An 18,178-nucleotide genomic window follows, 5' to 3' on the forward strand; every position below is an offset into this window, starting at 1 on the left:
CTCTTTAGAAGTGATAAGCAATGGAAAAGGTGCCATAACATTCCCAGCATTCAACCATAGCTAATTTGATGTTAAAAAAAATAGGAAAAACAGCGTGTGAGGGCTCTCTGTCTATGACACCGGTCACCCCATTGATCGCCAGGGATGATTTGACTGATCTGGCTGACGAGGCGGGTGTATTTTTCCTTCCTCACCACTCCAGGTGCCTCCTCCCAAAACTGCATGCTCAACTGAAGAGCGTGACCTGCCCCACATGCATGCTTTGCGGTGAAAAGCGTGATCGACCCAAGGGACAATCATCCCTTGGCCAAGGGCATATGAGTAGCTGTGCTCCCCTGCCAGAACCTCCCCACACGCTCCCAAGGTCCATATGTAGGATATGGAATGTAGGATAGTCAAGCTTCCAAGACTCCAGACACACCAAATGAGGCGCCACATGTGGCAGCCTGCCTTTCTTAAAAAGCATCAATGAATCTTACAAATCTTTAGCCACAACTCAAGTTGAAGGAATATTTAAAACAGATATATTTTAAATATATTTAAAATAGATAACTGACAAGGACTTACTGTATGCACAGGGAGTTCTGCTCGATATTCTGTAATAACCTAAATGGGAAAATAATTTGAAAAAAAATAATAGAATTAATTTTAAAAACTTAGTATGTATATCTATAGAGCTTTGTAGCTATAATAATACTTATAATAAAAAAATATAGCAGTGATAGCAGGAAGAAAACAAAAGTTCCCAAGTCCCAACTCTGGTAACACTTTGGGGTTTGGGGTAGGTTGGGCTTTTTCTTTTTTTTACAATATCAAATTTTTGAAAATCTATTTTGAGGTTCCTGCTTTCCTTGGACCCTATGCATTTGTCTAACCTGTCTGTTGGATGAGCCCACCATGGTCCCTTGAGTGTATGGAAATAGACCAGGACCAAGACATCCAGTTTCAAGTTCCAGCTCTTTGCTTTGCCCTCTCTTGTGTAACAGTGGCAGTTTATTTAACCTCTTGTACCAATGGATCCTCTTATCAAGGAATTCCTGTATTTTAGGTATACACTACCTAAATAATGGATACAAAACTCAGTGAAAAGCAATATACACATCTAAGAAACCAAGTCTGGATTTATAGAAAATAACATTTCTAAGAAAGAGATGCCTCATAATTATTCACATAATGAGGAGTGTGAGTTCATTAGTTTGTAAGATTGAATATGACTATGTTCTAGTCCTTCCTTTGGATGTTTATTGTTGTTACTGGCAATATATATGACTTGTCACATGGCAGTTGTTTTGTTGTTGCTGTTTTTATTGTTTTAGGGTTTCATTCAGAAGGAACGAGGCTAATATCCATTCTAGTGATGTTTTGCTTCTTATTACTAACAAGATGCAGCATTTCTGTGTTGATAAACCAATTCTAAGGAAATATACTCTGTCTTTCCCAGTTATAAAGATATTTCTAAGAATGAATTTTCAAATTAATATCATCCTCACTAGTGTTCTAGAAATGGTCTGTGCCACATATTCAAAGTCTGATTTCTGTCCTAGAAAAAGAGAATTGATTAGATTGGGAAAATGGGTCAAGGAAATAGACATTTATGAATGACATAGTGTTTCATATCATTAATTATAGTTAGAATGGTATTTCACATATATGAATCAAAATATTTTTCAATTTCTGTCCATTCTAGATTTGATTTGCACCTGTTTTTACATATTTAGGACTTTGATGAATAGACAGCTTGGAAGAACACATCCCTGAGTTTTATCTCTGTTTATGAATATCTGTTTAAAGTTGATTTTACATTTAAACATTCACAGAAGCAGATCCTTTCACTGGGGCAAGGGCCATAGGAGCATTTAGCTCAGGCCTCAAGTTCAAGAGTCTTCATGTAGACTGTCCGTGTAATCTCTGAACGGGGTTATGAAAGGATATTGACAGGACCAAGCACAGTATTTCATTATGGGCTGTATTTGTAATTATTAAAATGAAAATGTAATTATTCAAATGTACCATAATTTTAGAACTTTTAAAGGACATCTCCTCACTGTTTAAAAATGTTCTGAGAACCGTGGCAGTGGAGGCTGCCTAGGACCCTTAATTTCAAAAAGACTGGAGAGGAAAGATTCTGGAAAAAGGAGAAGGAAGAATTTTCCCTCTTTACCATCATGGCAGGAGAAATATCCCTTCAGAAATGAGTGTGAGACTTGAAGAGCCTATTCTGAGGGTCTCTTCTCCTCCCTGTGCCTCAGAAGACTCCAGGGTCCTTGGGCTCTGGTGAGCATGAGGTGGGGTAGAAAAGGCCTGAGAAGAGTAGGGTGTCTCAGCAGGTCCCCCTATAAAATGGGTTCTGAACACGAAAAAAAGCACCCGCAAAGGGGTGATTTTGTCCACTTACATGACATACAGTGATATGCCCAGAATAATACCAGAGATCAATGTGATACAATACTTACTAAAATATCTTTTCTAAGATATCAGAAGGAATTTTTATTTCATTCACAAATGTACAGATATTTATCCACTTACATAACTTATTTGTGGTCATTACAGATACTTGTTTTTAAGAGTAAAAGTACAAAAGAAATATTAAATATGATTAATGATTAAAACAATTGGAACTAGGTAGTGCTAGGACAAATAATACAATTGAATCAGGTCAATGATAAAACTCTCTAGATGGGATTTCTACACAAGGGCTTTATTAACACTGAGAAAAGGGAAAATTGCAGAGCATCAGGACCATGGAAGCAAACACAGGATCTCTTTTACTCCACCAGTGGGCTATTTTTTCCAATTGAAGATTTCTCTTTTATGTAAGAAAAGAAAAGCATTAATAGAAATCTTCTTTGAAAATAAATTAATGGAGCATTCTTCTCAAATCCTGCTTGTTAATGAATTTACTGACTAGATGTATTAGTTCCAGTGGATTATAAGTCAATATTGTTAAAATATGAAGTGTCTGGACAGAGCATGCAGCAGAGACTTAGCTTCCAAATTATTATAAAATAGATTTTTAAAGTCAGAAAAAAATTATCTCTAATTAGTTAACTAAATCAGGCTAAAATGCTAGTTCCCTTTGTAAAAATAGATGAATAAAAGTCAAATTTGTGTGTGTGTGTGTGGAGAGAGAGAATGTGTGAAAATGAATGAACATTTAAATTGTGTATTTGTATTTCTTCACTTTATAACTAACAATATATTTTGATGAAATAGTTTGAAATTTCTCTAATTATTTTTCCTCACAATTCCTATATTACAAGGAAGTTTTTTTTAATCTGAACATCTTAATTTACAAATGATAGTTATATTAAAAATCAGAGTTTCATTGTCTAATCCTAGTAGAGCTGAATGTGTATGGATCATCCATGACTTATTTTCAGTTGTAGACTAATTTCTTCTCTTTCATATTCTTATGGCTTCTTTTCCCTGAGCGTCAAAGTGATAGGCTAAGTGATGCAAACTGATTTTCATGTGAAATCCAGGGTAAAATGCACTTTATAATTTTGGATTTTAGTATGTGAGGTTTCCTTGATGCCGTGCTCCTTCTGTAGCCTGGATAAGCAGAAGTTTCCCCCAGGAACATGGAAGGGCCTGTGCAGATTTGTACTCAGTTGAACACAAGCTGCATATTTTCCTTCCTTTCCACAAACTTAAAATACATCAGTGTTCATAACAGCTCTACATGCACCTGAGATAGTGTTATGGCACTTATATCTAATTTACAACTCATTTATTCCTCCTGCTTATCTCATATTTCAGGGACCAGTGTCAGTGTTAGTATGGTGGAAAACTAATGCCCTAATCAGACTCCCTAGCATCCCCGTCAGAGTTAGTGCCAGGTTTTATTCAGTGATGTTTAGCAATCTATCAGTTTCACTTCCAGAATTTTTGCTTTGATGACAGAAATACCTTGGTTTTTTAAAAGTCAGTGTTTAAAGAATCACTGATAAGAATTTTGATTTTTAATTTGATTCTAGATCATGGTTCTGAAAAGAGAAGCTCTGGGTAGGGTGCTGGAAAAGTGGCTGTGACTCTCAGTGTAACATAGATTATGAAAAACTGATGTAAAATAACAAATGAAAAATTGGTGGCCAGAATGCATTCCAGGTGTGTCATTTTCTGTGGAAAGGATGATTCACTGCAGTAAATAGATAACATGAGTTCTGTTCAGATTATTTTTTCTTTTTCTGAAAATACTTTGAAAAGCAATCATGAAGACCTGCTTATTACTGCAAAATCTAAAGTTGTTTGTTTCTCCTTGGGGCTAAATTTTTAAAAGCATATGTAAAATTGGATACCATGTTAATGGTGCTAGCAATGAGTTTAATTGCCAAAAACCATGGGGGCCAATTTTAATAAAGAAAATTCACCTGAGTATCTGTACCCTGTGATTATTTTTCCTAAAAGAAATGCAGAAATAGAAACAGATCTCCATCCAGATGTGGCTCCTTTTTGTCCACATCGCGTTCTTAGTGATTATTAAGAGACACGCAATCAAGTTGGATAGATATTTCTTGAAATGATGCATGGTATGCAATGCATGCTTTCATTGTGCTTCCTGCCATTATGGAATAATGTGTCTTATTTGGAAATACAGTGATCACTTCTGTTGAATCATGCCCAGTCTGTTTGTATAATAACACCCCTGTTTTGTGAATCATTTCAGATTTCAGAGAGCTATGCCTTCCTACCAAGAGAAGCGGTGACACGATTTCTAATGAGCTGCTCAGAGTGCCAGAAAAGAATGCATTTAAACCCAGATGGAACAGATCATAAAGGTAGCCGCAGCGTCAAATAGTGAGATTTCAAGTAATTTTATTCATAATGGCAATTTATAGCCCACATTTTTCGAAGAATGTGGTAGAATGAAACAGTTCAACAAGTCAAATCATCTCATTTATTCAAATAGGAGCCAGTAAATCCACTTACAAAGCAATGCAATGATGCCCTTCTTCAAATGAAAGACAGTCTTGACTGTGGCAAATACTTTTTGTCCTATAATAATGTTTTAATTCTCATTCATTGTGTGTATTTTGTAGTGTTTTAACTATCTTCAGCAAGGAAATTGATGTTCCATCTGTGTTCTTTTAAATTTATCATCTTCTTATTTCTAAAAGTAATGAATAATAATTTTCTCTCTGAAAATTTTTATAGAGAAGTTACTATTTGGCTTTGGCTTTCATTAAAAATTATTTGGATTATTTTCCTAATATATGAGTTTCTCAGAGGTTAATCTCAAAGCTATATTGAAGCTAGTCAATTCCCATGTGTGGGAGGATGAGTAGAATGGCAAAATATAAAAATAAAAGGCTTCCTTTTTGCCCTCATGTGGTCCACTTAGAAAGTAAGTGTGGGGACTTCCCTGATGGTCCAGTGGTTAAGACTTTGAGCTCCAACTGCAGGTGTGAGAAGCGAAAGTGTTAGTATAGCCCACCGGGCTCCTCTGTCCATGGAATTCTCTAGGCAAGAATACTGAAGTAGGTAGCCATTCCCTTCTCCAGGAGATCCTCTTGACCCAGGGATCAAACCTGAGTCTCCTGCATTGCAGGCAGATTCTTTACTGTCTGAGCCACCAGAGAAGCCCAGCCTTGGGTTCAGTCCCTGGTTAGAGCATTAAGATCCCACATGCTGTGTGGCATGGCCAAAAAAAATTGTGTACAGCAAAGGAGAAAAATACAAAAATACTGATGATTTTGTTTAACCACTATATTAGCTTCACTCATTGTTATCCAGGATACCAAAAAACTCACCTTGTAGTTAGAAATAACCAGTTTATCCATAGTGCTATTTTGTCCCCATACACCATTATTGAACTTTGCCAATCATATATATATATATATATATATATATATATATATATATTTTTATGCTCCATCTCTAATGCTACCAATCTCCTAAACACTTGGTATCTTGCCTCTTATTTCAATTTGAACAAACTAGATCATTCTAAAATTACAAGTAGAGTACTGTATCACTTTCATTACCCATTAAAAATGTTTTATTACAGATAATGGAAAACCTCCCACTTTGGTGACCAGCATGATTGACTACAACATGCCAATTACCATGGCCTATATGAAGCACATGAAACTGCAGCTGCTAAACTCACAGCAAGAGGAGGTAAAATGAAAATATCTACCCTTATATCACAAGTCAGAATGAAGCTTGATAAGCATGACTCTCATATTAAGCATGACGCCATTTTGAAGACTAATTTATTTTTTAATAAAAGGAGTGTCAGTAGAACTGCACAGATGGAGAAAGAGGCAGAAATTTTTAGTTGCCAATAGATTCCCTATCTGACCACATCCACCTTAGTGTTATGTGAACATTTGTTCATTCTCCCCAAAGATTCATTTTCCTTCATAGCCTACCATCGAACTAACCTTGATGAAGTGCTAAGAAGTTCAGGAGAAAGTATTCCAAATAAGTGTATATCCAGGGAAATTACAGTATTAAGGCTATTTTACCTGGAAATCAGAAAGTTCAATTTCATAGGTATTTCAAGTATGACCATTTCAAATCATCCAAACCTTTTGTATATTTTAAAGTTGTTTTTCAATTAACCCTTATTCTATGTATTTGTCTATGTCTCTGAATCATCTTAACTAGAAACATTTTGATGTTTCAGATTATTTTATTTAATTTGTATAGTAAGATTCTACCAATGAGCTTGTTGGCATATATTAAACACAGAATGAATATTTGTTAAATATTCTTCTCCAAGATACTGATTCACTTACCAGTTTGGTTGAAGTATCTCAAAAGCAGGAACTAAGTTGTATACAAACCCTGTGTATATTCCCCAAATACTTCTAACAGTGTGGCTTAGTAAATCCTTCTTAATTAGTTAGTAGCCATTAGTTAATATACACACTCAAAGTATCTATCCCATGGACTGTAGCCTATCAGGCTCCTCCATCCATGGGATTTTCCAGGCAAGAGTGCTGGGGTGGATTGCCATTTCCTTCTCCAGGGGATCTTCCCGACCCAGGAATCGAACCTGGGTCTCCCACATTGCAGGCAGATGCTTTACCATCTGAGCCACCAGGGAAGCCCCAGTTAATATACACACTCAAAGTATCTATACTAGAAATATTTCTCAGAGAGAATATATTCTCTCCTGTTTGAAATTTCTCTGGAAGAGGAAATGTGGTTAAATACTTATTTTTAAGTATAACATTACTTGGTGAGGTATTAAATTCTTTTACAATTATTTGGTTAACTTTGTTCATAAAGCTCAAATCAAATTTTTTATTTTCCTCTTTATATCAGCAGGTTTAATCTCAAAACTGTATTTATAAAATTATTTTGTCTCAAAAGACTTTATGAAAAGTATATTCTATAACAACATCTGTATTAGAGCTGTGGCAACATCAGATTCCATATTATCAGATAGATATATGTAAGTGATTAACTCATAATAAAGCCATTCAAATACAAGAAAAGCAGTTAAGAAAATATTACTATTTATCCATCCCCAAGAATGAAAATATTATTCCCATGATTCAGCACACAATTGAAAATCATTTTTTAAAAACCTGTAAACTGGTTAGAGCTGTCAAATTATTTGTAGAAAACTCATTTAGATATTGATATGTTTATTAATAGGCCAAAAAATGTCAACTTTGAGCCAGCAGAGCCCACATATGCTAAGTCCTTCTGGCTTCTACAAAATCCTGAGTATTTCATATAAAAAATGGATTATTTTAAATGATAATTGGATTAGGAAAATAACTCTTATCCTTACATTTAAAAAATTCTACCTTGGGTATACATTGTCTTAAAAATATTTAGATAAATGATGAATTATATTACTTAAAAAATTTTGGAAATTGTGATCATTGAAAGATAGAAAAGTGGTTAGATAAGTCATGGTAAAAATGGAAATCAAGTGAGATATCCCTTTTGTAGTAAGTTATATTTAAATTTAATAAATGTGTAATCAATTACCTTAACCAATATTTATTGAGTACCTTCTTATGTAATTGTCAGTCTTATAGGCAGTGGACATAAACACTGAATAAACTGACAAAATCCTTGCCTTTATTAAGCTTATCTTCTAGTGGTGGTGGGAGACAGACCATGAAGGAAATAAATGATGAAAGTCTGTATGTGAGAGGATACTAAATGCTAGTAATAGAAATATAGACAGCCAGGAATGGGAGTTCCTTTAAAATTACAAAATACTGTATCCAAAGTAAGATCAGCCTTCTTATAAACTATTGATGAGAATTTAAACCACAACAGACTTTTTGGGAGAGAGTTTGGCAATAATTAATTTAAAACTTTGTCAAGTTATTTATATGCTGTGACTAGAAATTTATACTAAGGAATTTGATATATAAAACAATTTACATATTAGGATGTTTATTGCATTGCTAATGGTAATGATTGGAAATATCTAACAATGAGAAATAGTTGAATCTGCAACATGGTAGCCTCTACCCATACAGGGATATTGAAATTTAACCAAAATTAAATTAGCTAAAATTAAATTTCCAGTTCTTTCGTCACACTAGCTACATCGATCAGCCATAATGCGCACTTTGTATAAACCATTCTATAGAACAGACACTACAGAGTCACTCTTTGTTTCTAGTTTCTCTTTAAACATACACATAACCTCACACACAGACTTTTTACATGTAGATACATTTATATATCTTCCCTAATACATTTATATAGCTTCCCTGAGAGCTCAGTTGAGTCCACCTGCAATGCAGGAGAAGGCAATGGCACCCCACTCCAGTACTCTTGCCTGGAAAATCCCATGGACGGAGGAGCCTGGTACGCTGCAATCCATGGGGTCGCTAAGAGTCGGACACGACTGAGCGACTTCACTTTCACTTTTCACTTTCCTGCATTGGAGAAGGAAATGGCAGCCCACTCCAGTGTTCTTACCTGGAGAATCCCAGGGACGGGGGAGCCTGGTGGGCTGCCGTCCATGGGGTTGCACAGAGTCGGACACGACTGAAGTGACTTAGCATAGCATGGCATAGCAATGCAGGAGACCCCAGTTCCATTCCTGGGTGGGGAAGATCCCCTGGAGAAGGAATAGGTTACCCACTCCAGTATTCTGGCCTGGAGAATTCCATGGACTATATGGTCCATGGGGTTGCAAACAGTCAGACACAACTGAGCACTTTTACTTTCACATTTATATAGGGGCTTCGCAAGTGGCGCTAGTGGTAAGGAATCCTCCTGCCAATGCAGGACACACAGGAGACATGGTTTTCATCCCTGGGTCAGGAAGATGCCCTGGAGGAAGAACTGGAAACTCACTCCAGTATTCTTGCCTCGATAATACCATGGGCCGAAGCCTGGCGGCCTACAGCCCATGGAGTCTCAAAGAATTAGACATGCCTGAGCGATTGAGCACATGTGCACCCCCCCTCCCCCGCACGCACGCGCACACACACACACACGCATATTAAATACAAATCTGTCTCTCACACACATATACACTTATCATGCAAATAATATTTTACTAGACTACATCTAGCTAGCTCTTTGTAGTAGACATAATAAACACTTTTATAAAGATTATAAAGTATCCACAGCTACTTTATAAACACAGATTGATCATCTTTATTATTATATTTAAATTCATTTTTGTGTGTGTTCATGTATAATAAATATAAATCTTCTACACTGTAGAATTTGTTACATATTCTATATAACAGTATCAAACAGCTTTGTGCTTATTATGTATCTCATGTTGTTTTAACTACTTTAAATATAATGTAGCCTCTCAATCATTACACAGCCCTATGAGGTTGATACTATTTTTATTATTCCCATTTTATAGGTGAGGAAACTGAGGCACAGAAATATTAGGTAACTTGCTTAAGGTAACACATCTAATAGGTTCAGTTCAGTTCAGTTCAGTTGCTCAGTCGTGTCCTACTCTTTGCGACCCCATTAATCGCACCACGCCAGGCCTCCCTGTCCATCACCAACTCCCGGAGTTCACTCAGACTCACGTCCATCGAGTCAGTGATGCCATCCAGCCATTTCATCCTCTGTCGTCCCCTTCTCCTCCTGCCCCCAATCCCTCCCAGCATCAGAGTCTTTTCCAATGAGTCAGCTCTTCACATGAGGTGGCCAAAGTACTGGAGTTTCAGCTTCAGCATCAGTCCTTCCAATGAATATTCAGGACTGATTTCCTTTAGGATGGACTGGTTGGATCTCCTTGTAGTCCAGGGGACTCTCAAGAGTCTTCTCCAACACCACAGTTCAAAAGCATCAATTCTTCGGTGCTCAGCCTTCTTCACAGTCCAACTCTCACATCATACAGAGCATAAATCTGAATCCAGGCAGTGTGGCTCCAGAGAATGTGCTCTAAAATAATATATTACAGACAATATATATAGTATATATAATGGATATACATATTATCAAGCTATGTGTGTGTACATTTGTGCATATATGGTGCACATTGATAATGTGAATGTTTGCACTGAATTCTATTATTTTTTCTTCTTTGAACATAAATATTTATTTCAGATGCTTTGGATTTTTCATAGAATTTAGAATTGGAGAAAACAGTGTCCTGAGAGAGGGCATGTGGCTGGGAGAAGTCTATGTGGCTGATGGCCCAGAGGCCTCCCAGCGTGGAATTTCCTTGCTGAATTAATGGCTCAGATGGTAAAGCGTCTGCCTATAGTGCAGGAGACCTGGGTTCGATCCCTGGGTCGGGAAGATCCTCTGGAGATGGAAATGACAACCCACTCCAGTATTCTTGCCTGGAAAATCCCATGGATGGAGGAGTGTGTTAGGCTACAGGCCATGGGGTCGCAGAGAGTCAGACGCAACTGAGCGACTTCACTTTCACTTTCAGTGCTCCTTGGTAGACCCAGACACTATCAGAACCTTTGATAGAGGAAGAACACCCGGATACCTGGGTCTGACCTAAGGATCAGAATGCCCGTTGTTAGTGTGCTAGAATGCTCCTGTTTCCTGACCATAGCAATTTCTTCACTGATGCCAAGATGTCATTTATGAAGTCAAGAGAATGCTTTCTATTCAAAGAAGCTCTTTCTCAAGCCTGGGTGACATCATAATGAAGCCCAGGTCTGGTAGGTGATAGTGTGATCAGTTATCTAACTGCTCTGTGCCTCAATTTCACACTGTGTTAACTGGGTAAATGCTGGGTAAGTTTCACAACGCATTAACTGGGTAAATGCTGACTCATAGGTTGGATGAATCTGACATAAGTGAACAACTAAATAACAGAGTCTGTGATATAATTAGCAGTGCTACTGCTGCTGCTACTGGTAATCATCGCATCAATGTTAAACTTTGAGATCAAATATTTATGAGTTGAAGCAAAACCTGGTGGTTTCAGTGAAACATTTTTGGTATTTTACACGAGTTTCTCGGGTCTTCCTGCCTACATAAGCACACAGCTGCTGCTGCTGCTAAGTCACTTCAGTCGTGTCCGACTCTGTGCAACCCCATAGACGGCAGCCCACCAGGCTCCCCCGTCCCTGGGATTCTCCAGGCAAGAACACTGGAGTGGGTTGCCATTTCCTTCTCCAATGCATGAAAGTGAAAAGTGAAAGTGAAGTTGCTCAGTCGTTTCCGACTCTTAGCGACCCCATGGTCTGCAGTCTACCAGGCTCCTCCGTCCATGGGATTTTCCAGGCAAGAGTACTGGAGTGGGGTGCCATTGCCTTCTCCCATAAGCACATAGCATTTGTCCGAAAATCAGTTCTCCCAAAGGAATTTTCTTCAAGAAAATGATTATAGCAACATAGCATGTATTTGTTTTAACTTAATATTTGATAGATTTTTTGATGAATTGACAATTTGGCAGCTAGCTTTGCCTTTTGGGAATTTAGCCATTTGCTGATTTGGCTTTTGGTTGCTGTTTGGCTTCTGAATCTTTTGTACTTAGAACTTTTTGTGGTAATGGCATTTGTAGTCCCTTGCAAGGAAGAAAGGCTGTACTAAGATTAACTTGTTTTCTGACTAATGAGGACTTTGGATCTAAACATGTAAATTTTTCTTTAAGTAAATTCTATTCTGTATACCAATAAAATTTTTTCAGTTCAGATTTTTTATTACAATGTCAGATTTTTGCTTATAATATTTTATTGTCATTAAAAATAAAAGTGTGCTTCTTTTTATGCTATATTTTGTGATTGACTCTTAGAAAGCTTTTTAATAATTAAAAAATACATTCCTTCATTATTCAGATAATTCCTCAACTACATCCTTCCTAAATACATTACTTTAAACCTTTTACATCTTCCTGTATACAAAGGCACATTGAATCTTCACAAGTCTTCATGTCTTGTTTGTTATTTCAAGCATCTATTCATGTTAACATTTAACTGAGCCCTATAGAAGCTTACTTACTGGCTAAACTTTAATTGATCCTATAGATAAAATAGTCATCTGAGTATATTATATTTTATGATACTTGATGATATGTTAAAACCATTTTCAGGATGAAAGTTCAATAGAAAGTGATGAATTTGATATGAGTGATTCAACGCGGATGTCAGCTGTGAACTCTGACCTCAGCTCCAATCTTGAGGAAAGGATGCAAAGTCCCCAGGCTCTTCATGGCCAACAAGATGGTAAGCCTTTCAAACTGAGCAAACAAAACAATAACATAATCCTGGATCAGAATTGATTAAAGCAACCACTTCTTATTCTGGTGGTAATTTTTTATCTGTTTCTATGGAGACTTTTTTCTGTACACTAAGGTTATGTTATCCACTTCATTATTCTTAGACTCAACTACTTGGATTAAAACTGTAAATGCTAGTTATAAAATTCAAGCTTGCCCAAGTTTTGCACTCTGAGCTTGAAAATGAGTTACATTAGTGGACTTTGGGTTTCTGTGATGTTTTCTAGGTTTGGTTTCTTGGACCATTATTCTCCTGACTGAATAAAGAGTTTAATAATGGTCAGAGATTAATGAGGATGTTTTGATGTTACTAAAAGACAAAGGAATAGCCAAAAAAACAATTGCTATAAAAGAACAATTTTTACCATAGTGATTTTGCTGGGTAAGAAGAATTTTGCTGTGATTTTGAGCTGTTTTATTCAGCTCTAAAGGAAAGAATGATCATGATCTTTTATTCCTGGGTCTGTTGATGATTCCTGAATCATTGCACTGTCCCTGATAGAGCAGTTAAGGTTGAGAAAACTGGACGTGTAGAGAAGGCTTAGCAATTCACACTTCAGGTCTAGTATAGTCAGAGGTTTTTTAAAACTATTTGTGTAGATTTTTGTCTTTGTAAATAAAATATCCTGTATGCAAGGAAATGTTCCTTACTTGGTAATTGCGGATAAAAATTCAGGCTTACAAATAGAAGGAAATTGTCCAATTTTATTCAAAAATAGTTTATTATTCCGGTAATTAACAAATTTACATGAGCTTTTTGACTGTGTATTTTTGTGCCTGCATCTGTTGATAGCAAATAAAGCTCTTTACTTGTTTTCTCTGATACTTGATTTAAAAACTAGTTGCACAAGATTGCTGCATTTCTAGCTGCTGTTGGTGTTCTTATGTTGTCAAACGAGAAATCCTTAATCAGAAAGTCTTTAAAAATGTGAGGGGGGACTTGTGTTCCCACTTCAGATGAATCTAAAAGATGCTGGTGTCCTTGTTGGCATGAGTACAAAGAAGGAGCAGGACACTGGTCATCAGTGGCTTTAAAATCACATTTTACTCGTTACATAGTATAACAGCTCTTGCAACAGAAATGATGCTTATTTGGGAAATTTCTAAGAATGTAGTTCTTCTGGTATGGATATAAATTGCTTTTTTTCTTCTAAAATATTAGTAGATTTTCAGATTTTGTTTTTTAATGAAAAATGTGTAGCACCAGAATAATGGAATAACCATATATATGTGTGTGTAGTTGGGTGGGTGTGTATCTTAATATTATTAATAATATTATTATTAGTAATATGCACATGTTTTGCCTGACCATCATCTTTTTTACTTCTTAATTTTGGGGATCATAAATAATAGGATGTCTCTCATGATGCAAATCCTTTGTTTGCTTGATTGAAGTCTATCATGGATCTTTGGCTAGGAGACAGTTGATGTGACATAAATATATGTTGATTTTAATAAAATGTGGAGGGATAATGTCAAATATTACTTCGTCTTAGGAGAAGGCATTGATGCCTTTCTCATTGTACGTTGATGTATGCATCAAGGATAGGGCCATACCTAGCTGTTTCTTCTCCAGCCTAAGCCTTCCCTAACATGTTCAACGCCTTCTCCTCACACTTCTCTTGCAGTTTCCTCTTCTTGCAATTACCTCCTCTTTCTCCTGCATCACAGGTTTTCCCCAGAATCAACATACACACATGATGTAATAAAGGCCCTCCTTAGGAGAGCGCCATTCATCCCACGGTGTCCGTGCACTCATTGCCCTTTTCTCTGCCCCACGCCCATGATACTCTTTACTGCAAAACTGAGAACCTGTCTCATCTCCACTTCCTCACTCCACTCCTCCCGGCTCATCTCAGGTAGGCTTTCATCCTCACCATCCCATTCTAGTCAAGGCTATGGTTTTTCCTGTGGTCATGTATGGATGTGAGAGTTGGACTGTGAAGAAGGCTGAGCGCCGAAGAATTGATGCTTTTGAACTGTGGTGTTGGAGAAGACTCTTGAGAGTCCCTTGGACTGCAAGGAGATCCAACCAGTCCATTCTGAAGGAGATCAGCCCTGGGATTTCTTTGGAAGGAATGATGCTAAAGCTGAAACTCCAGTACTTTGGCCACCTCATGCGAAGAGCTGACTCATTGGAAAAAACTCTGATGCTGGGAGGGATTGGGGGCAAGAAGAGAAGGGGATGACAGAGGATGAGATGGCTGGATGGCATCACTGACTCAATGGACGTGAGTCTGAGTGAACTCTGGGAGTTGGTGATGGACAGGGAGGCCTGGTGTGCTGCGATTAATGGGGTCGCAAAGAGTCGGACACGACTGAGCAACTGATCTGATCTGATCTGATCCCATTCTACTTGCTCTTGTGAGTGCTACCAGCAGTCTTCATGTGGCCTGATTCTTTGATGCGACCTTCATCTTTCTCATTACTAATATCAAAGGATTGTACACCATTTGCTTCCTGGTGGGCCTGTCTCTGGGTTCCTTTTTCATTGTCTAGTCAATAGATGGCGGAGTGTGCTGGGGTGCAGCCCTTCTCTGTCTCCTCTTCCGTGCTCACTGCCTAGCTGATCACATCAAATCACATGGCTTTCAGTATGATCTGTACCCTGATGAGTCTCACATTTGCCTCTCCAAGCCCTAATATCTTTCTTCAGGTCGGGACTCTCTCCTCCTCTCTATTACCTAAATTTTAACATTCTTCAGAGGATTTATCAGGGTATGAAATGATATTATTTTTCTTATTGGCTGTTTTTCTTCTATACTATAAATATTGTATTAATTAGGGAATCTTTTGTGTTTTTGATTTTCTTTCAGTTTCTCCATTCGACATACTTCTTAAATAGTCTATTATGTAAATAATTATGCCCCATTATGTAAATCTAACTTTTCACCATAATCATGATTTGTCATATACATTTTGCATATTTTTATGATTTTCTTTTCTCTTTCTCCCTGACAATGGCACTCTCATAGGTAACCCATACTGACGAACTATCATTCCTGAATTTCTCTGTACACACACACACACACACACACACACTCTTACACATAGATGTACATACTCAGAAGATTTTGTCATCATTTTATAAAAAATAGATTATATCATTTACAGTAGTCTTTTTCTTGCTTTTTTCATCCATATTACCTTTTTTAAGAGCTTCTTGAATACTAAGATGTATATACAGTATGTGTGAGTGCATGCTCAGTCATGTCAGATCTGTGACCCCCATAGACTGTAGCCCACCAGGCTCTTCTCTCCATGAGATTTCTGTAGCAAGAATACAGGAGTGGGTTGCCATTTCCTTCTCCAGGGCATCTTCCCAACCCAGGGATCAAACCCACATCTCCTGTGTCCCCTGCATTGGCAGGTGGATTCTTTAATCACTGTGCTACCTGGAAAGCCCATATATACAGTCTGCTGCTGCTGCTAAGTTGCTTCAGTCATGTCTGACTCTGTGCGACCCCATAGACGGCAGCCCACCAGGCTCCCCCGTCCCTGGGATTCTCCAGGCAAGAACACTGGAGTGGGTTGCCATTTCCTTCTCCAATGCATGAAAGTGAAAAGTGAAAGTGAAGTCGCTCAGTCGTGTCTGACTCTTCACGACCCCATGGACTGCAGCCTACGAGGCTCCTCTGCCCATGGGATTTTCCAGGCAAGAGTACTGGAGTGGGTTGCCATTGCCTTCTCCAGTATATGCAGTCTAATGTTCAGTAAAAAAAAAAAAAAAAAAAAAAGATATGGTCCCTATGCCTTTAATTAACACACAATCTAAAGGAATAAAAGTATACATATACCATTTGATTTTGGTTACAGTTCATTGAGCCAATGTGGGAAAAGTCCTGCTTCTGTAAAAATAAGAATCCGTGCTACTAAAACTTTTAGTTTGTGTCTCCTTGAAATCAGTCGGGATGTAGAATACTAGGACTACCTTGGGTCTGGGGGTATGTTGCTTTCTGTGGATAATATGCTTTGATCTTTAGTAATCAGTGGGTAAGGACTTATGATGTAACATATCCAATTATGGTAGCAACCTGAACACAGCTTCAATCTAGTCTAGTCCAGGGATTTCAAAGCATCACTGACCTCCACCCACTCCATGCCAGTGTTGCCTACCTCCAACCATTATAGCCAAAAATGTTATAGACACTGAAAATGTCCTGTGCATCCCAAAGTGAAGGACGCTGCGTCCCTGGTGTAGGCAGAGAAGGACCATCTCAGTAATAATCCAATAAGATGAATATTAAGAAGGCAATGGAGAGGAGTTTAGAAATGGAAATTGAAGAGACATCTACAAAATATGAACATATGAAACTCCAGTTTAATATTCATAAAATATGAACAATATAAACATTTTAAAGCTAAAGCATTCTATTTTCTTTAGTACTAAGTAATTACTTTAAGGTATTATTGGAAAGAAATTGAAATAGCATATTGTCAGTTTTCAGGACTCTTTCCCATACTTATAACACAGGTAAGTGTAACAGTGTGTTATTGGACATAGTGAAAATAAACTTCTTCGGTTCTCATCTCACATGGTAATGGACGATTTTTAAATCTCTTCAATATCAAGGGAAAGAAAGAATGTAAAATATAAATCAGTTTGTAGATATAACAATATAATGCACATAGGAAAAAGAGAGGAAAAGAAAGGAAATGTCTTGCCATCAGACTAGATAATTAGGTAAAGGTGAAGAAAATACAAACCAGAATGATGAATTTGATAAGAAAAAAGTGTGTCAAAATTGATGTGTAATATTCGATTTCTTTTACTTAAGTTTATAATGCCCTAACTCAATTAAAATACAGAAATGCACAGAAACTTTGAATCTTTGTATAGGAAATATTTTACCCTCATTTAAAATATTTAGGTATAATTTACATAACACATCATATTAGTTTTGTTTTTTTAAGATTTTAAATTTTATTTTATTATTTTTATTATTTTTTTAATTTTATTTTTTAACTTTACAATATTGTATTGGTTTTGCCGTATATCAACATGAATCAGCCACAGGTATACATGTGTTCCCCATCCTGAACCCTCCTCCCTCCCCATATTAATTTTGATGTACAATGTAACAATTTTGTGTGTGTAATACGTTACAGAATTACCCCCACAATGAGTCTAGTTAACATCCATCACCTCATATAGTTATAATTTTTCCTTCTTGTGACAAGAACTTTTAAGATCTACTCTTTAAACAACTTCCAAATTACAGTGCAGTATTATTAACTATAGGCCCCATGCTGTACATTAAGTCCCTAGAATTTACATATTTTAAACTGGAACTTTGTTCCTTTTGACCACCTTCACCCATTTTTTTCATTAAAATATATTAAACTATGTAAAACTTTTTTGCTATCTTCAGTAATGCCTTTAGGATAAAGTTGTTTAACATATTACATAATCATTTGAGTTACTCAGGACACTATGAGGTCCTTTAAGCTCTGGTGAAGTATAAGGAGCTTACTGTGCAACAGGTTCTTCTCTGGAGTGGTTGTGGCCCATGGAATTCCAAAGTGCTTTCCTGG

At 37.0% G+C, this 18,178-nt stretch overlaps 1 protein-coding gene across 6 annotated transcripts in view; it reads left to right on the forward strand.

The window, feature by feature from the left end:
- NOL4 (nucleolar protein 4) overlaps positions 1-18,178 on the forward strand; it is a 464,847-nt gene that overhangs the window by 138,021 nt on the left and 308,648 nt on the right. For all 6 annotated transcript variants that reach the window (XM_070778763.1, XM_019986452.2, XM_070778758.1 and 3 more), the window contains 3 exons: positions 4,667-4,778; positions 6,008-6,120; positions 12,458-12,590. In XM_070778763.1, coding sequence (XP_070634864.1) covers positions 4,667-4,778; positions 6,008-6,120; positions 12,458-12,590 — 358 coding nt within the window. The remainder of the gene's footprint in view (positions 1-4,666; positions 4,779-6,007; positions 6,121-12,457; positions 12,591-18,178) is intronic.

Source organism: Bos indicus, chromosome 24 (assembly GCF_029378745.1).
Source record: "Bos indicus isolate NIAB-ARS_2022 breed Sahiwal x Tharparkar chromosome 24, NIAB-ARS_B.indTharparkar_mat_pri_1.0, whole genome shotgun sequence".
In the NCBI taxonomy this organism is placed as follows: Eukaryota; Metazoa; Chordata; class Mammalia; order Artiodactyla; family Bovidae; genus Bos; species Bos indicus.